The 22,455-nt window shown below is 32.3% G+C and overlaps 3 protein-coding genes across 3 annotated transcripts; 1 reads left to right on the top strand and 2 right to left on the bottom strand.

The window, feature by feature from the left end:
• The first annotated feature begins 90 nt into the window (after positions 1–90).
• LOC137821003 (protein TIFY 3B) lies at positions 91–4,060 on the top strand. The gene is made up of 5 exons (XM_068625389.2): positions 91–553; positions 2,946–3,051; positions 3,133–3,301; positions 3,453–3,510; positions 3,619–4,060. The coding sequence occupies exons 1-5, from the start codon at positions 411–413 to the stop codon at positions 3,764–3,766; spliced, it is 624 nt and encodes a 207-aa protein (XP_068481490.1). The 5' UTR covers positions 91–410; the 3' UTR covers positions 3,767–4,060.
• A 2,222-nt stretch (positions 4,061–6,282) lies between these two features.
• On the bottom strand, positions 6,283–8,913 carry LOC137820584 (large ribosomal subunit protein uL18c). Its single transcript, XM_068624729.1, has 3 exons — positions 8,597–8,913; positions 8,347–8,508; positions 6,283–6,532 (listed from the first exon to the last, which is right to left on the bottom strand). Exons 1-3 carry the CDS (start codon positions 8,768–8,770, stop codon positions 6,383–6,385), a joined length of 486 nt encoding a protein of 161 aa, XP_068480830.1. The 5' UTR covers positions 8,771–8,913; the 3' UTR covers positions 6,283–6,382.
• Positions 8,914–16,330: 7,417 nt separating this feature from the next.
• Positions 16,331–17,052, bottom strand: LOC137821014 (uncharacterized). Its single transcript, XM_068625403.2, has 2 exons — positions 16,871–17,052; positions 16,331–16,773 (listed from the first exon to the last, which is right to left on the bottom strand). Exons 1-2 carry the CDS (start codon positions 16,965–16,967, stop codon positions 16,649–16,651), a joined length of 222 nt encoding a protein of 73 aa, XP_068481504.1. The 5' UTR covers positions 16,968–17,052; the 3' UTR covers positions 16,331–16,648.
• Positions 17,053–22,455: the final 5,403 nt, after the last annotated feature.

Genomic DNA, 22,455 nt, shown 5'->3' with positions numbered 1-22,455 from the left:
TCTAAAAATGTCTGATTAAAGAAGAAAGTGTATTTAAATTATGAAAACAATAAATATTTATTTATAATATAAGATTTTGAATATGAAATAAAAAGCAAATTAGATGAAGGCATGGAATTTGCAGTGGGAAAGTAGGCCATGTGAGGGCAACTTGTGAGAGACGCAAAGCAGAGAAGTAAGAGAATAAAATAAAGGAAAAACAGAAGCACAAAAAACACGTGCTCCATTAAAAGGTCGGCAACATCGTTGGTTGGTCAGGCCGCAGGTTACAGGAATCCACATAGCTTTTCTCGACGCGTTGAACAATTCTCAGACACGCTTCCCCAAATATTCATCTTCTTTTTCTTATCTCTTCTCTTCCTCCTTCCCACTTTCTTCTTCCCTCCTTCTGATCTCGTTTTCCCACAACAATGGGTGGCTCTGTCACTGTCAAGTCCGAGGTTTCCCTTCTAGAATCTTCTCCCTCTCCTGTGGAGAAGCCTGATGGAGTTTGTTCCAACATGGAGGAACACCACCTGGTCCAACCCAATATGAATGACTCCTCACCCAACAAGTACGTTGCCATAACTCTTCTGTCTCGCTTTCTATGGATAAACACACACCCTCTTCCCTCAAAGTTCCTTCCTTTTTTGTTTTTTCCTTTTCATTTATTGTATTTTTGCAATTGCCCTTTTTGATCTTGGCCAATTTTTGTGGATGCTGATATGCCATGGATGAAGAATAAAAGAGTGGTTTTGCTTGTGTTGATGGTTTCCGCATGTGTGAGGTCAGATAGAGGACCCATATGCTTTTAGGTTCTCTATTGTCATTTTATAGATGAAAATAAATAAAAAATTGTAGTATTTTGTGTTGACTGAAAAGGGGTATTGTTTGGTGCTGGAGATATGTATGGTTGGAAAAAATAACGGTGGGGGGTTTCGATTGTACTTGCAGGTTGTAACCCTACCTTAAGTTTTCTGATGAATTGAGAGAACTTTTTAATTGGACCCATCTTCTGGATTGGGTGAGTTATGTGTGCTGGTAAAGCTTTGGGGTTTCATTTGGGTGATTATTTCTTTTTCCTTTGCAAGAATGAAATTCTGGGAAGTGGAAGAGGGAGTATTTTCTTGGGTTTATTCTGTTTGACTCTATCAGAAAATAATTTTTCATAAAAGAATTTGACATTTGATCATGTTTAATGTTTAGTACTCATTGGAACCTCTGTTCATCCTCTCTCTCACAGAATCAAACCACCCAACTGAAGCAAGTTTCTGTCTTCTTCTCCTAAGCAGGCGCTGTTCTATTTTTTTGTCAGATGTATTCATTGCAAGAATCCTAGTCTTATCATTTTTTTTTGTTCACTCATTTAGCTTAATGTTGTCATATTTGCTGCACGTGTTATCATCATATTTTGTTCTCTAGGTGGAAAATTTTGACTAACACTCGTACTGTAGAGTTTTGTGGTTTTCTTCAACTGTCTTGTAGAAGTTTTGCTTGACTTTGATAGGTACTTTATTATCATGAATTAAACCTGAAACATTTCTTCATTTAATCCGTCTCTGGCTTGAATTATATTCGTGACGTCTCAATCAATCACCCAATCACTTTGAAAGTAGACCTAAAATACCTGATTATGGAACTTTTTGGATTATATGAGTTATGATCTTCAATTTTCCCCATAGAACAACCCACCCCATGTATTTTTGAACTTTCATCCCAATTTGAGCCACTCTTGTCTTACTCCTGTTTAATTAATAACCCTTTGATTTCAAAGCATCTTTGCATCTCAAGTATAACATTTCCTCTTTCTCAGCATGTTTTTGTGGCTTTTTCTCCCTAATTTTGGAATGAACATAAAAGTTATGCCGTATTTTGAAGTATCCTAAATTATATCCTAAAAACATTCTAACGAATCTGGAAAACATTAACCAAATGTCTTCTTATTTCTAAGGAAATGAGTTGGGGCTATTTTATTGTTCACCAGGGACTCATTTTGAAGTCAATGCCTTTGGTTTACTCTAGATTAAAAAAGCTTCTGGGCATTTATTTTCTGACATGGATAATGGATGGATTCATTTGGAAAGAGAGAATTCTACTTAAGATGAAATTAAATACTGAATTTTCTTTATCTACATCTTTAACTTAATGCCTTTTCAATTTACTATTTGAGGGTCTTTGCATGACAAATATGATACACCACCTTCCCTGTCAAGTTGAATACAAAATAGAAATTCATATTTTATATTCACCTAAAAATATAGCAAACCTCAATTTAACCTCTGTATTAGACAATCTAAAGATATGTGCCTCAAATCATCTCCCTGTTTCTTCTTGTTTTTTTAGTCACACATTGTCTCCCAGCAGAATACCTTTTGGTTTGGATAAACTTAAAGAATAGTAAAACTTTCAATACTTTAATGGATGAAATTCATGTGCACCCATACATTCTGTTTAGGTCCAATTGCAAGGCTTTTATGTGCATCACAGTTTTTTAACAGTGGTGGTACTAAGGCCTATTGACTATTATGGCTTGGCAATTGAACCCAAAGTCAATGGCTTCCTAGCTACTTGCGATGTTGTAGAGCAACAGTTATTAAGACACCTATTTAAGTTAGTATTTGGATCAGCCTATTTTGTGAGTAAGAGACCTTTTTGTTTTGATAGCTTCTTGAAGGAGCTTTTAAAAAGGACCATTTCCGTTGAAAAAACTAAAACAAGCATGCACTTGTACTAATCTGTGTGGAGTTCTACTGAAAATTAATGCTTGACTTGACACATCCCTTAATAATACAAAAAACATATCACCTAAAATTTAGAAAGTATAAGAAAAAAAAAGGGATTAAAGTATCGATGATTCTAAAAAGTCCAATTTATAATTTCCATCGAGTTCATTCTAACCAATTGGTTTACATGTGTTTGTGTTTGGTTGCATATTTATTTTTTATTATTTATTATTTCTCTTTTAGGTCAGTGCCTGCATCTGGACTTAATGCAGTGATTCCTAGTACAAACCAGCTTACCATATTCTACAATGGGAGTGTTTGTGTCTATGATGGAATCCCTGCTGAAAAGGTATGCCCTTGCTGCACTTTTACCAGTCTCTAACTTTGCATCTTATGATGCAATCCTAATCATCGTTTTATATACTAACAGGTGCATGAAATAATGCTTATTGCTGCTGCTGCTGCCAAATCTACTGAAATGAAGAAGATTGGGACCCAATCTACCCTCATTTCACCTGTTCCCACAAGGCCTTCTTCTCCACATGGAATCACTAACAATATTGCTGCCTCACAGAAGAATTCCATTTGCAGGCTGCAAGGTGATAATTTTTCCATTTTCATGCTAGATTTGGAGATGGTAGTCTTAAATAATTGTCTTTTTATAATTTACCATATAGCAGTTGCATTGTCTTCTATCTTAATTTGACAAACATTCAAGTCTCTTATGGCTTTTGCATCATCTTTCTTTAGAATTTCCAATAGCACGCAGGCATTCACTTCAAAGGTTTCTTGAGAAGCGGCGAGATAGGTACACTATCTACCTGCCATGTTTAGTGGGGGTATCTAATATTTTTTGTTCAGTTTAGAGACTCCTATTTTGTTTATGGTCTTATTTGTATAATATTTTTGGTTAAAGGTTGGGTAGCAAAGCTCCTTATCCTTCCTCATCAACCACTAAAGTGGGTGATAACATAGAGAACAACTTCTGTGCTGACAATGCTCCAGAACTGATTTCCTTGAATCGAGCAGAGGAGGAATTTCATCCAACTGTCTCTGCCTCTTGAGCATAAGTAGTGTTTGTTCTATGCTATGTTCTGTGATAGTGTGGAAGACCATGAATTTGCATGTAGAATCACAGAAACTAATATAATTATATTGTTAGGTTCTGAAGTCTATAAATGTGTTTTATATGTGACATAGCTATTGAACCTGAAATGGTGTAACAGTGTGACTTGAAAGTTGCGTGTATCTGTGCACGTTTAGGAAGTATGCTGTGTGTTCTGATCACCCTATATGAAACTGTTTTTCCTGTATTTCATTATGTGAACAACTGATAATCTATTATGTTGATGTTCCCACTTCTTCTTAGCTTTTAATCCTTCATATTTGTTCCTTGTAGAAAAGAATTGTAATAAGATGGATTTGATGGTTCTTGAGTTTTCTAATGTCATACAATCTTTGCAACACAAAGAATCACCTAAAACTATTTGTGAAAACATTTGAAAATTTCTATACGGCAGAGTAGGATAATATATTTTTGAGGCTACAATTGTGCATGAACGAGAATGTGAAAAATAAAAGTTCTAATAAATATAAGATTTCATTTAAGAAGAAAAAAAGACTAGAAAAGTAACAAAAGTTTCACACGAAAGTAAAGTGTGATCCAAAATTGCGAGAAAATCTAAATGTACCTAATTTTATAGGATTTTAGTCACAAACTTTTAAATTACTTAAATATTAATATTAGTTGTGTCTATTGGGCTTAGGTTAATTTTAACACGACAAAAAAAGTTAATTTTAATACTAGTACATATTCAAAGTGCTATTTTTACGAAATATGTAAAATTTTTTTCAAATGATAAATATTTTAAAATAAAAGTAACGAGTTAATGAAATGATACGATTCTTAATATTTTAATTTAAAATTCTCTTTAACTTATAAACAAATAGGTTAAAATACGCACCGTTCTTTGAAGGAAAAAAATACGATAACTTTGATTAATAAATAAATTATTGGGATAAAAACAAATAGAAGAAATGAGTGAAATGTAGAGAAAAGAGTTGAACGGAAAAAAAAAAAGAAGAAATAAAAATTTAGGAAGATAAATTTTCAATATTTTGCGAAATACTTGTTTATTCAAATCAAGTCAAGGGTCTGCAGGTACATTTAAGTCAAAATCCACATTTTCTTTATGTTCATCTAGAACCTCATTGCAAGTTGTAACTTTGAGCAATTTAAGTATAATTTTTTTTGGGAGCATAGCCAACATCTTCTACGCTATTCAGGGAGTCTTCAACTACCTCCAGATAGTTTCTGCTATCTTTGAAGCATTATCATCCTCTATTCCAAGTTTCATAGAATTTTTGGTTCTTATCACAACATGTTTTAAAAAATGGATTCACTATTCTATTAGTAATTGCAAAGGCCAAATACCAATGAAAAAAACTCATAAAAGACTTCATGTCACAAATATTTACCTCTGAATTAAAACAAATTCATTTATCAGTGTGAATTTAGGAGAGTTGTAAGCAAATTAAATAGCTAAAAGTTAAAGTCAATGCAAAGATATAACTGGTATAAAAAGGAACAATTTTTGGTAAAAAATGTAACAGATGAAAAGAAATGGAGGAAGTATGATTTATACAAAATGTTCAGTGAATTTTGCATAAATTTAAGTGGTTCAGTGTGCAAGTTCACATGAATTCTAAGATTGTCCTGTCCATAATTTTGAAGATTGTCTAATTACACGAGCATAGTACTAGAGTTTTATTTGAACAAGGTGTATCCAGCCACTGTCAGTGCCTTAGGTAAAGATCAATGCATTGAATTGAGGAATCCGTAACACTGTTAACAGTTTACTTTTATTTCATTTTGACTGCAATTTCCTGTTTTCATGATTATGCTAAAGGTAAAAGAGTTTTTACCAGGTTTAGTCACCTTCTAAAATTATGAGTCAATCATGTATATAGTTAAATAATGCATTCAGAGCATCTCTCATAATCTAATTAACATGCCCTGGCTTACAGCCTAATTGCAAGTTACATACAGCAAAGCCAGTGATTGAATCTAGTGAAACATCATACCAGCTATAAAACAGGATATGGTCGTAACATGACCTTATACTGCCAATTCTAGGAGGATGGACTTGTCAAGGGAAGTATAGCAGATTGGAGGTGTTCAGCTGTACTATTTTGATGATTATTCTTCTGGAAGATGCAGCATGCAATGTGATGTTGGATGTGAAGGGCAAGTAATAAACCAAGGCAATTTAAGCAGAAATTGACAAAATGGGTACTGACACTGGCTAAACCTAGTTATCTGCAGAATTTCAGATTACATGTCTTCTTTAACAGTGTACTTGTAGCTTGAAATGATTCTCTTTCCAGTTTCCTACTTTGGCTTTTAAGAAATGCATTGCTTTCTGTTAGCTTCTAAATATTACATGTTGGGCCAAAAATTTTATGCTTGTAAGAGTTGAACTCTATATAATCATTGTCAACATTTCTAGGGTGACTAGAGGTTACAAACAGTCTTCAACTAAAAAGAAAATGATGAATGAATAAGAGCCATTGGATCATATTGAAGTAGCTTGAAATGAGGAAAATGTCATTATAAAGAATTGTTGAAACCTCCGGTTACAAATTGAAACATGAAATACAAAGGACTGAGACTACTTAATTTAGAAATCTAGGCCATGTTCACGAGCTGCATCAGCAAGTGCTTGAACACGGCCATGGTATGGGTATCCCCCTCTATCAAAGGCCACCTTTTTGATCCCCTTCTCCAAACAGGACTTTGCAATGATCTCACCTATCCTCTTTGCTACTTCCTGAAACCAAAAAATTCAAAAGATCAGGACCACCATTTAGTATATAGAGGAAAAATAAGATTTGGCAATAAAACCTCTTAAGCAAAGGAGAGAAAAAAGATATGGCTAGAAAACATTTTAACCAAAGGTGACAAGGGCATTGATTATAACCATTGAAAAAATGTCTTTATGCGATAGAGTTAGACATTTCTAAAAGTAAAATGAAAGGAATCGGAATGATACAACTGTTTTGGTGCAGATAACAATTGTGCTTTGAAGATTATTAGATTAATTGAAAATTTTAGTAGATTATGGAGTTACTGGAGTATTCTTCTGACGAAACCATGTAAAATCCACTGTTGGGTAGCCACTTTGGTTTGACTTTTTGCATCCTGCTTTTAGTATACATTAAAACATCTGAGAAAATTAATGAAACTATATGAACCCTGATGGTCAGTTAAAGATGTAAATGGTTTCTTTCTTCTATAGTTATATTGTGTGGTGAACCAAATAAAAACAAAAGAATAAAAAATGGCATGGTGAAAGTACATCGTCATGAGAGATTCAGAGGGAACTTAAGCAAGAATCCATTGCCAAGAAACTCATTATCCAACTAATGCAAAAATTGACAATAGAACCTTCAACTGCAACTGATGTAGCTCACTTACAATGATTATTACAAAAATATACGTGCATACTTATACTCAAGAACCCAAGGATTCCTTCTTCATGTTATTTTTGTTTCCCTCAGTATCACCTAATCAATTGGCAAGAGGAAAACTTCTGGAATATGGTCACACACAGAAGTTGGGGTCCTCCCATGGTATTTTTTAACGGTACCGTTTCTACAGTGCCACATTTAAAATTTATATCCAAAGATCTTGCAGCAAAAATTAAAAGATATTCCATCCAGTTTATTGACAAACAGAGAGAAAGAAAAATGACGAGAATTGCAATGACTTATGACAACATGAAGTCAATCTTTGAGATCCTAGCCATTGCCACGTGAATGTGAGGGCAGTGAACAACATCTTTCAAACTGCATATGGTTTCTTCTTTTGAGTAGAGTTGCTAATTACAGATTTCATTTCAACAAATCAGTGTTTAATTTAATGATTAATGGTGTTTATCTTCCCTACAAAATTGCCAAGTGCTGGTTTTTGCCTCTAACTTGAAATCACCCACTCTTCATTCTTGCATTTTGTAAATACCCAAACTTTCATCGCTCAATTTTAAGTTAATAGAGAGTTACTTGGTAATATTTCTAACAACAAAACAATCATGGAACATACGAATTTTGACCCCTACCCCTGTTAGACATATCATCAAGTAAACTGTTCAGTACCACAATAGTTGGTTTTTGCCTCTAACATTTAAAATCCCCACTTTTCATTCTTGCATTTTCTTAATACCAAAACTTTCATCACTCAGTCTAAACCCGTTAAGTTACTAGACAGTTACTCTGCGACCATTCTGACAAAATTCTAGCCATGGAGCACACGGATTCTGTCCCCCTCCCTCAGTTAGACATATCACCAAGTAACTCTACAGCAACATATCATAGTTAGACAAAGGGATGAAAGTTTATGTAAATAATGCCGGGAGACAAAAAGGGGTTTTCAAAGTCAAGGGCAAAACAAAAAATAAGCAATTTGGACACCATTTGGGTCATTGTATTCGAGGTATTGTTCCTAAGGGGGAAGAGTGAGCTACCTTAATGTTGAAGTCCACATGGGAAATTTACTAATTCCCTTACCAATCCTTAACACATTATGCAGCAACAAAATCCCAACAGCATGTAAAACACAACACAAAACACTATCTAAATAACTCACAACAGTGGGGCCAGCGGAGTAACTAAACTCTTCAGCAATGGTCTTCTGCATTGTGGAAGCTGAAGCAAGCGTGCACATCGCGGTGTCATCAATCACCTGCACAGAGAGGTGCTTGTTGGATCGGAAAACCGACAACCTGGGCCTCTCGGGTGTCCCTTCAACCTGACAAAGGAAAAAAATGAAAAAGAAAAGCTTTCACCTTTAGAGAGAGTGAAAATTGAAATTGGGGAAAGTGAGTGAGTGAATGAACCTTCTTTCTGATGCGAGTGTGGCGCGCAGTTCTGTCTTCCCTGCGGGTCCTGACCTTGGCTTCAACCATAAAAGGTTTGAGTTTTGGTTGTGATGTTGTGGATAAGGAGGAAGAAGAAGAAGAAGAAGAAGGGAATCCGCAGGAATGGAGGAAGGAGAGAGAAGAAGCTAACATTGTTTCCAACTTCACAGTAATCACACACACAACCGTTTCTCCAGTTTATCGTCACCTTATCCTTCTACCACAATCACTTCTCCTCACTTTTTCTTTTCAAGCGTCTACTTTGATTTTTTTATTAGTATTATTTTAAATTTCTTGCTGGATTTCAGAATTATTTTGTTTTTTTATTAGGTTTTTGAATTAAGTTTTCTAGTTGATTCTTTGGATCATATCTCCTACTACTTTCTCAAATTATAGTTATATTATTTTTTTTATTATAATGATTCTCTAACTATAAATATAAAGCTTTCAAAATGTAAGGATGCAGGAATAATAATGTAATGTGAGAAATGTGAGAATATGATGTTTCTAAAGCAAAGAGAAGGTTTGTCTAGAATTTTAAAAAGATGATTAAATAAGTATTTTCACCTAAATTGGCAACTTTAAAACCTTTTTGGTGTTTTTAATACTTAATATTGAATAATTATATTAATTTGATGATAATGATATGTACATTGAATTAATTAGTGTACTTGTAATGCTTATTATAGAAAAATTAAGATAAAAAAATGTTACTAATTTTAAAATTCTTAAGAGTACTTAAAATTATATATTTAAACTTTATTTAAAAGTAATAATTTGAAAATTTTCTTAAGTTTTCTTTTCGTATGTTTATGTTTTTTTTTTCTTTAATTCAACTTTAATTGGTACATCCTTTACTTAATTTTGATTTGGATATCATTGGTTCTCCTAAGGTAAGGACTTACCGATTCAACATCATTTATCAATTCATGTTAATATAAGTATTTTTTTATGTTTTTTTTTTATAAAAGCTTTCAGGTTAGGTATCATTATACAACTTGACAACACATCAAGTAACAACAATCATATGCTATCATATGAGAAAAGTATTATTAAAAAAGAAAACAAATATAAAAATATGCGGATCTTTGAACCATAACATCTTAGCCATTTCTTTTCAAAATAAATATTGACAATGAAAGCATGATCAAACTCCTCCTTAGCAATATTTTCTTGATAGAGAAACTCATCAATATCAGACAAACTAACAGTCTCTAAGTTTTGTTGAATACCGAGGAGGAGAACCTGCTTAAGAAGAATTGCATTGTGAACATTACCAAAAGAATTTTTATTCTAGTCTCAGAGCTCAATTTTCAACCTTTTTAACTTATGTTGCAAAATAAACACAAGACAACCAACAACCGTATTAGCCCAAGAACCATGAATAAGCTTCGGACATGAAGTGTCTTGAAGCCACATAGAAAAGAAACAAAAATGGATAACTTTCCTCAAAGAATTACTAGAAAGACTAGCAAGAATAGGGGAATGATCATAACAATTTTTAAAAAGAACATGATGAGTACAAGAATCTCATTCATCCAGACACACTCCATTACATAAAACCCTATCCAGTCTTCTATGAATTCTATGCTACCCTCTTCTTCCATTACATCAAGTATAACAAGATCTAGTAAAAGGCATACAAGAGAAATAATTAGTATTAATCCAATCAAGGAATTCATTACAAGAAATCTGATTAGGAGCTACCCCTTTTACAATCATCCACTGAGAGCACAACATTAAAATCTCCTAGAATACACCAAGGCCCTGTGAAGGAACTAAGATCCCTCGACAAAAACCGTCTAGCCAAGTATGTGTTAGCACCATAAACACCTGCAAAGCTAAAATATTTATCATGCACAAGACAAGTTACAAAAATAAATTGATCATTGACCAAGAAATTTTGGACAAGATTAGGAACCGACAAACACCAAAATCTAGCAACTTTATTAACAATAGGAGACGTAGCCATAAAATGCATATTAACAGATTTGAAAAGGACGTCTAAAGCATCAGTCTACGACATCATGGGTTCAGTAAGAAAAACCAGGAGGGGTTTATATAGTTTAAGTAAACTAATCAACATCTCCATAGTTTTGTGATTTCTCAGTTCTCTAACATTCTAGAAAAATGAAGAGACCTTCATTGCGACGTTGTAGAGAAAACTGCCTTAGCAGTTTTTTTAGATTTACCAGTCCCCTTAGGTGGTCTCCCTGGTTTTCTTTTAGTGCAAACTATTTCCTCCTCAATATCACTGACATCCTCCTCCATCTCATTAGGATCAACCCAAAATTTTTAAACAACATCTGTAGTTTTCAAACCATCAAGAAAGGAAAAGTGATTTTGCAGGACCAACAATAGTGCTTTAACATCCCCAAAAGATTTAGCCTTCCGAGGGTGGGTATGAGGTGACGGAGATGGTACAGTTACAATAACATATTCCTCCACATGCTGACCATCATTTGGAGTATTAATTGGTGTTTTAGAATCTGCAGGTGATTTAGCCTTCCGAGGAGAGGTAGGATGCAACGAAGATGGTACAACCACAAGAGCAGAGACCTCCACATGATGATCATCAATAGGATTTGTAGCTGAATGTGACTTTGAGCCCTTGGCTTGCATAACAATAGGTGAATTTCTTATCATCCCCAGTTCGGGGAAATCCGAAGTGGGAGTGGACAACCCCTGCGTGGATGGGGACCTATCATGATGCAAGGCATCCTTGAGAAGAGGCATATCTGCAAAATCATCCACCACTCTACCTGGTTTATCAGAAGCAAGGTGACCCAAGAGTGACTTTGCATTAGCTTCGCCAAGAGCATCAATTTTCAATTTATCAGTGGGGCCTTCCACGAGCTTCGGCTGCGGATCTTTCTTCCGATACTCTGTACACTGATATGTATTTTTTTATGTTAAAATTGATTAAGATTATTTTCTGAAAAATATTACTAACATTATTTTTGTCAATATAGGTTAATGGTATTGTTAAGACTTAGACGATCTATATTTGTCTAAGATCATTAGATCATCCTTTTACAGATAAGTTTTGATGATAATAATATGAGCATACTATATTACATGTTACCATATATGTTTAATGAATCTCCTAATGTATGGTCTATGAAGTTGAAGTTCTATTAAACTTTTTAAGAGTATCATCTAGAACAAGATGATGTAAGTATATTTGTTTGTAATTGTTAATCAAACATATGTTAAATTGTAATTACACGAACCCTCTTGTACATAAAATAATTTATAATGAATAAGTTTAAATTTACTCTAATAAACTTAATATTTATAATCAACATCTGAAGAACTATTTTTTAAACAAGGAAATTTAGGATTCCAACAACATTCAAAATATTTATATTAAGAATCAATTGATCTTTACAAACGCGAAGCATATTATTTGCATATAATATTAATGCACATTATTTGTTATATATTATTTCATATTTCTTTTTTTACAACTCGCATAACTTATAGGGAAGTGAAACCTTCTATACATAAAATTGGACATAAAATAAAATAAAATAAAATAAAATAAAATAAAAATATATATATATATATAAATAAATGTATTTGTGCAAATTGATCAAAGATTATGTTATCCAACAAAAACAAACTTTATTACTGAAGATTACATAGAGCAACTTAAAGACTTATATAAGAGTAAGCTCATAACTCTCAAGAGACAAACACAGAAAAGATCAAATCATGTTATGCAAGTCATACATATTTAAGTGTTTTTTTGTCTTTAGGGGAAATGTTAACCTTTGGATTATTCATGTTGGGAAGCAATCCACCTATGAGAATTCTTGCTATATCATTTATCTTAAAGTTACCTATTCTTATCATCTATCATACATGTTTGTACACTACAAGAAAATTAATTAATGTCAACTAATTTAGAGATAAAAAATAATTAATCACTATAGTGACTAAGTTAGATACTATTTTATAAACTAAAAAAATTATTAATATCTAAAATAGTTTTTATTATTAATAAAAATTATAAAATAGTTTCTAAATAGGTATCAAACATTAGTTACAAAGGTTTTAGCTACTAATTACTTTAGATTCGAAATTAATTTCTAATTTTAAGACTAATTTAGAATCTAAAGTAGTTAGCAGGTAAAACCTTGGTAGCTAATGTTAGATACCTTGGGTTTTTCAAGATCATCACATTGTCTCATATGTTATCTTTGGCCTAATTCATTGGGATGGGGGGACCTATTCAAGCTGAAAATGCTAAGTGAGATCGATGTTATCTTTGGGAAGTCGTAAAATGAATCTAACCCCACCCATTTGTTTCTCAGTGACCGACTTAGAGGACGTTCTGCCACATGAGGATGACCTAGTGGTTTTATTCGTGATCATTACCGGGTCCTGATTGATAAAGGATCCCTTGATGTCATGTTTTGAGACACATTCGTGGACCTTAATATCCCTCGTGACCAATTAAAATCATTCAATGGGATCCTAGTAGGATTCTTGGGTGAGCAAGTTGAAGTCCAACTCATGTAGAGTTGTGAACGACCTACTCAAACGACGAGGCGACAAGCACCATCATGGTCAAGTATATCATTATGAATACCCCCTCGTCATACAAAATGTTGTTGGGTCGACCTTCGTTGAATATGTTAGATGCAGTTGTCTCTACGATCCACCTTAAGATGAAGCTTCCATCTCCAAACGGGAAGATCATCATGAAGGTTCACAAGGAAGCGATACATGAACATTCTAATGACACGTCAGGAGCGTACACCATAACCACTTTTGTTGCAAACCCAGATGTGGAGGCCAACCCCCGAGTGGTGTGTAACAAAAGGCACCCCAAGAATGTCAGAGATACCCGAGAGTTATAGTTGGAAGGAAAAAAGTTCAAGGTTGGTGTTTCCTTGAGTGAGGAACTGGAAAAGGAATTTAAGGAAATTCTATTGAAAAATATGAATGCTTTCATGGTTGACAGTCTACATGCTAGGATTAGATCTTGATTTCCTATGCCATTGACTAATCATTGATCCTCATGACAAGCTGGTCATGCAGAAGAGGAAAAAATCCAGTAAAGACAAATCATTTGCATTTTAGGAGGAAACCAGGAAGTTGGTAAATGCCAACCAGATAAGGAAAATCCAATACCCCGATTGGCTGGCTAACATCGTGATGGTGAAAAAGACTAACAACAAATGGATGATATGTGTCGATTTCATAGATTTGAACACTGTTTTTCCTAAATATTTGTATCCCTTTCCAGCATATATGCTTTGGTGGATAATGCCTCAGTTTGCAACTTTCTCAGTTTGATAGATGCCTTTTCGGGATATAACAAAATATGGATGCGCCCACTCGACGAGAACAAAACAACATTCATGGTCGAAGTGGCCAATGTCTGATGGGCAAAATATTGCAACCCATGATGGGCCAAAATGTGCAAGCCTATGCAGATGACATGGTAGTCACATTTGAGAGGTCGAAAAACTATTACTCCAGCCTTGAGGAATTTTTCAAAACCATCGGGATGCATCACTTGAAGCTCAACCTAGAGAAGTGTGTATTCGGGTTCGATTGAGAACATTCCTCGATTTCCTACTTACTAATAGAGGAATTGAGATCGATCCAGACAAATGCTCGACCATCATCAACATAAGGAGCCTTGCCAGCGTAAAAACACTTCACGGGGAGGATGGTCGCTTTGTCGTGATTCCTTTCGACAAGCGGGGAGAATTGAAACCCTTACTTCCAGTGCCTCCGTCGGAATGAGCACTTTGGATGGACAAATTAGTGTGAGGAGACATTTCTAAACTTGAAGGAATATTTTGCAACCCGCCAGTCCTCAACAAGCCCACACCAAACATCCCCATCTGACTATACATCACGGTGACCGACCATTCCATTAGCTTACTCATTGTCCAAGATGTTGTTAAGGGAGAAAAGCCTATTTATTTCGTCAATAAAGTTCTTCAAGGAGTTGAGAAGGTTGCCTAACTGTTGTTTTGAAGTCAAACAACGCCATTATTATTTTCAAAGTTTGTTTGTCGTGGTGATGATCGACCTTCCCTTAAAGCAAGTCCATAACAAACACCGAATATAGTCGGGGAGGATGGTCAAATGGGCAATCGAATTGTCAAAGTTTGACATATGGTACAAACTGCGAGGTCTGATGAAAGGGCATACTCTAGTAGACTTTGTGGCCGAGCTCGCGCACATACCTACTCTAGCTCCTCAAGCGAACTCCAAGTGGAATTTTTCCATTGATGGAGCTTCCAATTTGAAGGGCAATAGAGCGAGCATATTTCTTGAAGGACTTAATGAAGTTTTGTTTGAGCAATCCCTTGGTTTCTCTTTCAAGGCAAGCAACAATCAAGCGGAGTACGAGGCTTCGATCGCGGGAATGTTACTTGCCCAAGAAATGGGTGTTTGTCATCTAATAGTCAAGAGTGACATGTAACTAATGATATGACATGTCTTGTTGGAGATCTCACATCGACTAGAGATAGGAATATTTCATGTATATAAGTGAGTGCAAACCTCACCCCATGAGCTGGTTTTATGGGGTTGAGTTAGGCTTAAAGTCCACTTCGTAATATGGTATCAGAGCCATTTCGAGCCTATCCTAGTGAGTGTTTGTTGGGCTTATCAGGTCACTTGCTATCGGGCCGTTATCAGACCACCCATAATATGTTATCCCACGCACGAGTTGTCACTCTTGGCATGAGGGGGTGTGTTGGAGATTCCACATCGACTAGAAATAAGAATATTTCATTGTATATAAGTGGATGCAAACCTCACCCCATGAGTCGATTTTATAGGATTGAGTTAAGATTAAAGTTCACTTTGTAATATGTCTTCGAGATTTTCAACTGAAATCAACATTAAGAAAAGGTCCATAATAATACATGATGCTCAGTAAACAACTTTGGTCTATGTCCAAATTTTTGTGACCCATTTCAACCAACTTATATTCTCCCTAAAATTTCTACAAACTGATTAACATAACTTCGAAATTCTCAAAGATTGTTTCTTATTACTGCTTGTTAGAAATCTAAACCTACAAGTGAAGAAAAAATTAAGAAAAAAAATCAAAATTTTGACATTCATTTATATTTGCTTCACCTATATATAATTTGAACCAGAACAACTTCCATTTCGTTAGAAACTATTTTCTGAATAAATTAAAATTAATTAATTTCCGTATTATTCAAAATGGTTTTATTTATTAAATTTGTCGATAGAAGTACTTCTATGTATTTTGAACTCAATTTTATCTTGCATATAAAAAATTATATATGAAAGGTCGAAAGTTGAAAAGCTTTGTGGGACCATGGCTCCTTTTACTTTGAAGGTTCGCCACTGATCTTATTCTTTAATAAAACTATTTTCTCTTTTAACAATAAACATTTATCCCTAATCGATCCATCTATCTATCTATCAAATAAAATTGATCTGAGCATTTAAAAGTAATCTATCTAAAAATAGAAATATCCCTTTTCCATAAAAAATTTCCTTTCAACCTTTTGCAGGTGTACTTTGTTTCTTACCAATACACTCTGCAGTATTCTTAAATGTAGTATTTAGTATGAAGTGTTCTATATAAGTTTTAAAAACGAAAACATTTTTTTTTTTCTGATAATACGATCATGAAATCGATTTAACCTCCTGCTGAAAATCACCATCTTGAACAGTGAAAAAATAGAGGAGAAAAAGAGAGAATGATAGATAAAACAATGTACATTTCATAAAAAAGTAAAACAAAATCTCTCCATGATTTGCTCTAATCAATCATGTGGATTCCCTGTTATAATAGGTCCTTTGACTTGCAAGAATCACAAAGTGAAATCACCACCATGAAGAAGGGGCACTGATCCAAAGCTATCAAACAGCTACACATCACTCTTTACATTCAACACCATCCACCAGATTCAAAACAAGGCATATCAGAAAACCAGCATCCAAAAACACATGCCAATTGCTTCAGCAGAATCCTTTTTCTCCTGGTAGATGAGAGAAGAGGGGAACAGCACACACGTGTCATGATGAAGTTATATTGCAGGCTGAAGATTTTGACTTGTCAAGAATTGACCACATAACTTGAACATCTTCATACCCACATGCCATCACTTCACCATGGAGATCCATAATCCGGTTCTCTTGTTCTGCAGAATCACACAAAAACAACATATAAGTAATCGATGACCCACCAGATTTTATGATAAGACTATGTTATGTTATGTGAAATACAAAGACAGAAACCTGTTTGAGACTTCTTAGGGTCCCTGGGGGGTTGCTGGTTAAAGAAAGTGCAAGCCTTTTTGAAAGGGGTGGCAATGGTTTTCTTCCATGAGGCCATGTTCTTGGTATTGAACTATTGGGTTGGTCTAATCTCTTGGCCTTATATAGTAGTGTGTTTGTGGAAGAATAATATTATAGAATAAGAAATTGTAAGAGACACACAAAGAGAGAGAGAGAGAGAAGCAAGATCCGTGAGATGAGGGTATAGAAGGAAGAAAAATCACTCTTTTTATTCAATTCTCTTATCTCATCAAACAAAACCTCGCCGACTGTAACCAAGCACATGCTGCACTCTTCCTCACACACCCTACTTACACGTGAATTCTTTTCCACTCGATTCTATTATTTCTTTTTTTTTTCTTTTTCATACCATTAATATTTTCTATGCTACCACAGTTTTTGTATAAATTAAACATAGCTCTCTTTAATAATTATTTCAATTTCGTTTACTGTTTTCATTCTTTTTTTAATTTAGTCCTTCAAAAAAAACAAGTTAATGTGGTCTGTTTTATTAAATTCATGATAACAATGTTACACTCCTCACTGTAATTGATATGAACCATGAATGATTTAACATGATGAACGAATAACTCATTGATAAATAAAATAGGTGATACAAACAGATAAATAACAAGTGTCAAATATTATACTGCAGTACTGTGGTCACTATAAATTTAACAAAAGAATTACATTATTTCAATTTCGTTTACTGTTTTCATTCTTTTTTTAATTTAGTCCTTCAAAAAAAACAAGTTAATGTGGTCTGTTTTATTAAATTCATGATAACAATGTTACACTCCTCACTGTAATTGATATGAACCATGAATGATTTAACATGATGAACGAATAACTCATTGATAAATAAAATAGGTGATACAAACAGATAAATAACAAGTGTCAAATATTATACTGCAGTACTGTGGTCACTATAAATTTAACAAAAGAATTACATTATTTTAGAAAAATGAAGGACTAATAACATTCAAAATAGTAGAACAAAATGAATATAAGATTTTTTTTTTATTATTAAACCTTAAATATAATTACTTCCCACGTCAAAATTGAATAAATGATTGCTTTATAAATGAGGAATTATATAATTTAATCATGGAGGATATTGATTAAATATATGAAGATATACAAATGTTGCAAGTATGTTTTCTCTATAGTTTTTTTGTGATATTTAATTATTAGTTTATGATGTTTAAAAGTTAATTTGATATCAACATTTAAAGATTAATAATAGAGAGTGTTTTTTTTTTAATATTTAAAAATCATTTTTTTTATTTTCTGGTATCTCCAATAATTTTACATTATTTAAGGGTTGAGATCAAGAATAGTTTAAATACATTTTTTTCTTTAATTTATCGTGACAGAACTTTAAACTCCAAAGCAGATAATACATCAGATGCAGTGATTGACTTTGTGATGTTATCTCAATGGACTTGAGGTTGGAATATTGACGTCTGTATGTGGAGACGAAACAAGGTTCTAAAGACAAATCATAGTTTCCTTAACCCTCAACTAGGAGGAATTCGTTCCTCTTAGACCTCAACTGAGAGACTTGTTCTGATACGCTCAATAGTAGTACATTACTTAGGAGTCAAGGTCAATGATAGTTTAAGTACATCTCTCCTTAATCCACCAAAACATCTTTTAAAGATAAAATCGTAATATAACTCCAAACTCTAAAGTGAATAATTTCTCAAATATGATGATAATCTCAACAGACTTGAACTTGTAACATTTTATTTTTAAAGCTAAATTATCACATTTTTTGGGGGAAAATGGGATGGGATAAATTATTTTTGGTTTGAGTATTTAACATAACACAACGTATTTGAAATAATTGATTAAGCAATCTAATGTTAATAGATTCACATGCTGAACGGTGGATTCTATTATTATTTTTTTAAAAAAAAGAGGAGACAAAAGGGTATTCTTTCTTTGCCACATGGAAGGGAGGTCCTGGATTTTCGTGGAAGGTCCCTCATTGCCTTTTTTGCAACATATTTTTCTTTCCCTAGTTTCTCTTTGGAAATAAGTCATACACATTGGGTGCACAATTTCATGTTCACTTACCCCTTTTAGACCTTCCAAAGCTCCTTGTTTCACACCACTTATATGATATGTTTATATATAGAGTTTGTTTCTGTGGGCTAAGAATAAGGGCTATTATTTATGAATCAGAGTGTTGTAAAAGCAAAAGTTGTAGATAAGCAAAATATTAACTAAAACCATTAGCCAGCAGAAGAAGTAGATAAGCAAAAGTTGTTTTAGGTCTTGGGTGATCTTTGATGGTGGTTTTATCTCCTAGGGGTCAACAATAACGAATAATGATATGGTGATTGCTTGAAGGGAAGAACCCCAATGGTGATCTGAAAACTCTGAGCCATTTGTGATGAAACAAGTTGGTGATTGGACAAGGATTAGTTCCCCATTTCATGGCATGTGATGCCCACATGCTTTAGTGGGGAATGGGAACATGGATCACTGAACTTAAGGCATCCAAAACAAAAACCAACCCTTGTGTTGTGCAGGTCTCTAATAATAACTAAAACCTTCCTTTTCAAACCCTAGTACCCAACTTTGACGTAAAAATATGCCCATATTTTAACTTTCCAATTCAATGGTCTACAAATGTATTCTCAGATGAATACAATAATCAAAATATAATCTTATGGGTTGACATCACATTCACTTGCATTTCAGGGAATCATTCATGCTTTAACATGTCAATAAAAAACAACATTATCATTTGAGCGTGAGAGAATATTGTCTCTATATAATATTATATACTATTTTCCAAAAAAAAATATTATGTTGGAATTTAATTATTGATTTAATGCATACACTTGATGCCACCTTAGATATTAGATCCTAAATGAATGAAAAAAATAATGTAAATGTTCTTTAATAAATATGTAAACATTCATGGTTATGTTTCTACTTATTACATATATTACATAGTAATAAAACTTAAAGACAAAAAATAATTAGTCAACTAACTAAATTAGATACTATATTAAAAATTACAAAAATTTTAGTTTCTAAAATAATTTCTATTATTAATAAAAATGTACAAAATGATTTTTAAATTGGTATATAGATTAACTACAAAAGTTTTAACTATTGATATTTTAGATTTTAAGTTTAGTCTCTAAAAGATTAATAGAGACTAATTTAAAATATAAAGTAGGTAGTAGATAAAACCTTAGTAACTAATGATTAGATACCAATTTAGAAATTACTTTATAAATTTTTATTAATAATAGAAACTATTGTACATACCAATAATTTTTTTTTAGTTTATAAATATAATTAATATAGTAACTAATTATTTTGGTCTCTAAAGTTAGTTTCTATTAATAATTTTCTTGTAGTGATAACACGATAAAAAAATACACAATAAAAAATATATTTATATAAAAAGTAAACTAAATATTTTATTTTTAAAATTCAACATTACAAATGACAATAATCAATTTCACATAACCAAGAACTTTCATGGATTTATAGTAAAATTTGATAATAAGAACAAAATATATTGTGCACCAAATTTTCATTAACAAAGGTTAATGAATTATGTTAGTATTAAATTAATATAAAAATGAAAATAAAACCATTTTATTACAAGTGTAATTATTTATAACTTTTAAAATATTATTAACATTATAAAAAATGACAATAAATAGTTTATCTAAAAAGGAAAAAATATAATCATGTCTATAATATGGAAAACAAAGAATATAATGTTCAGTGAAAATAAAAAATAAAAATATTAATTTAAAGCAGTATGAATTTGATCCACTTTTTATTTATTCTTATTATTATCTGGAAAAATATTTAAATAAGATACTAAGATTTAGGATAAAGTTAGTGAATATTAAAATATGAAAGGTTGTAAGTTAAGTTCTTTTTATAAGTTGTGAGAGGAAAATTAACTTTTCTTAGTGAAGTTTATGCGTAAATATAGATTGGAGTTCAAATATCTTATTTGAATACATTAAACTTTTATGTTTGATTTTTTTATTTTATTTTTATTATTGGTTGTGTGGTGGACATTTAATATATTGGGGAAAGAATGTACAATAAATTTGTTGTAATAAATGTGAAATGTTCAATCCTAATGAATTCTACCTAGTATTGGAGTTTCAAATTTGGATTATGGCAGTTGAATATGTGTGCTTTTAGTTTAACAAAAGTCTTTTCGAAAGATGAAGTTTTTTTTTTATCAGCAATGAATATATAAATTAAATTAAATGGAATATTTTAAGGGTGTCTCAATCCTTATACATGAATTATCTCTACAAATACAATCCACCAAAAATTCAACCAACACACATGCCTAGGGTACTTTGGTTCTAGCTTAGAAAGGTGAAGTTAAGTATGATGTTTTGTAGTTAAGAATGATAAGAAAATACGTGAGTATTGGTGATAAAGTATTGAGATAAATATTAAAGAGAAGACAATAATGATATTATGGACAAAGTTCGAGAACTTGTATATGATAAAGTCCTTGATCATTCGTTTATATCTTAAACAAATGTTATAAAAATAGTAAAAAGACTATTAGCAAACAATTAGATGATTTTAACAAGTTGATTATTGATCTCGAGAATATTATGTACAAATATACAACAAGGATCATGTTGTATTTATTTCCTAAGACACCTGACCAATTTAAGAAGAACTTATCGTATTAAAGAAATATTCTCTTTTGAAGAAGTTTAAATGACTCTTAGTTCAAAAGACTTAGATAAGATACTAAAAAAATCATTAAATAAAAATTAATTTTAAAATAAAAAATAATTAATTACTAGAAATTTATTGTTATTTAAAGTAATTTTTATTATTAATAAATAATTTTTATTAATTATTTATGATTTTTAAAATTGATTTTTATTTTAATGATTTTTTTTAGAAGGTTGACGAGAAGACGTTCAATCAATAATAAAGACGACCTTGTAGCAAATGAAAAGTGTTTACTAATAAGAATAGAAATAGAATAAGCTTAAAGTGAAGCACAAGAAATGATAGTGGAGGTAATGTATCTAACCTTTGATGTTAACCTTGCAAGAAGAAAAAGAAAGAAGAAAAGACACATGAAAATATATTGTCATAATAATAGGGATGGAAAATAATTAGAGATTATCCTCAACTAAATAAAAAGTAATAAGTGTAAAAACTATATATATAATAGGTATATTCATTCCATGACTACTAATTTAAGTAATGTAAAATATGGGATTTAAATAATAATTTAACCTATATTAAAATACACAAAAAATAAGAAAGAAAACTTTTGATTTTTACTTAATGTGATGATATATTGTTATGTTCCCAAAGCAGTTTGATTTGATTAAGTTCTTGGAATACTTCCATTTAATTAAAGTATATGTGTTCATTGGTTACAGCAGCATGAATGATTATCTTAAGTTAGAAATATATAATTATTCCATTGAAGGAAACTGAAAGTCCATGTATATATTTATTAATTACTATAGGGTAGTGAGACCCCATGAATAATGGCATCTTATGTCTGT

Source organism: Phaseolus vulgaris, chromosome 9 (genome assembly GCF_051622355.1).
Source record: "Phaseolus vulgaris cultivar YP4 chromosome 9, ASM5162235v1, whole genome shotgun sequence".
Lineage (NCBI taxonomy): Eukaryota > Viridiplantae > Streptophyta > Magnoliopsida > Fabales > Fabaceae > Phaseolus > Phaseolus vulgaris.
Note: the sequence above shows the minus strand (reverse complement) of the source record. Positions and strands in the feature narration are given on the sequence as shown.

Excerpts from the sequence above, each read along its gene's own strand:
- LOC137821003 (XM_068625389.2), top strand. The coding sequence starts at position 411 with ATGGGTGGCTCTGTCACTGTCAAGTCCGAGGTTTCCCTTCTAGAATCT. Across the intron at positions 3,052-3,132 it reads ATGGAATCCCTGCTGAAAAG|GTGCATGAAATAATGCTTAT; the intron begins GTATGCCCTTGC and ends ATATACTAACAG. Across the intron at positions 3,302-3,452 it reads TTCCATTTGCAGGCTGCAAG|AATTTCCAATAGCACGCAGG; the intron begins GTGATAATTTTT and ends ATCTTTCTTTAG.
- LOC137820584 (XM_068624729.1), bottom strand. The coding sequence starts at position 8,770 with ATGTTAGCTTCTTCTCTCTCCTTCCTCCATTCCTGCGGATTCCCTTCT. Across the intron at positions 8,509-8,596 it reads ACACTCGCATCAGAAAGAAG|GTTGAAGGGACACCCGAGAG; the intron begins GTTCATTCACTC and ends TTCCTTTGTCAG. Across the intron at positions 6,533-8,346 it reads ACTCCGCTGGCCCCACTGTT|GAAGTAGCAAAGAGGATAGG; the intron begins GTGAGTTATTTA and ends TTTTGGTTTCAG.
- LOC137821014 (XM_068625403.2), bottom strand. The coding sequence starts at position 16,967 with ATGGCCTCATGGAAGAAAACCATTGCCACCCCTTTCAAAAAGGCTTGC. Across the intron at positions 16,774-16,870 it reads CCCTAAGAAGTCTCAAACAG|AACAAGAGAACCGGATTATG; the intron begins GTTTCTGTCTTT and ends GTGATTCTGCAG.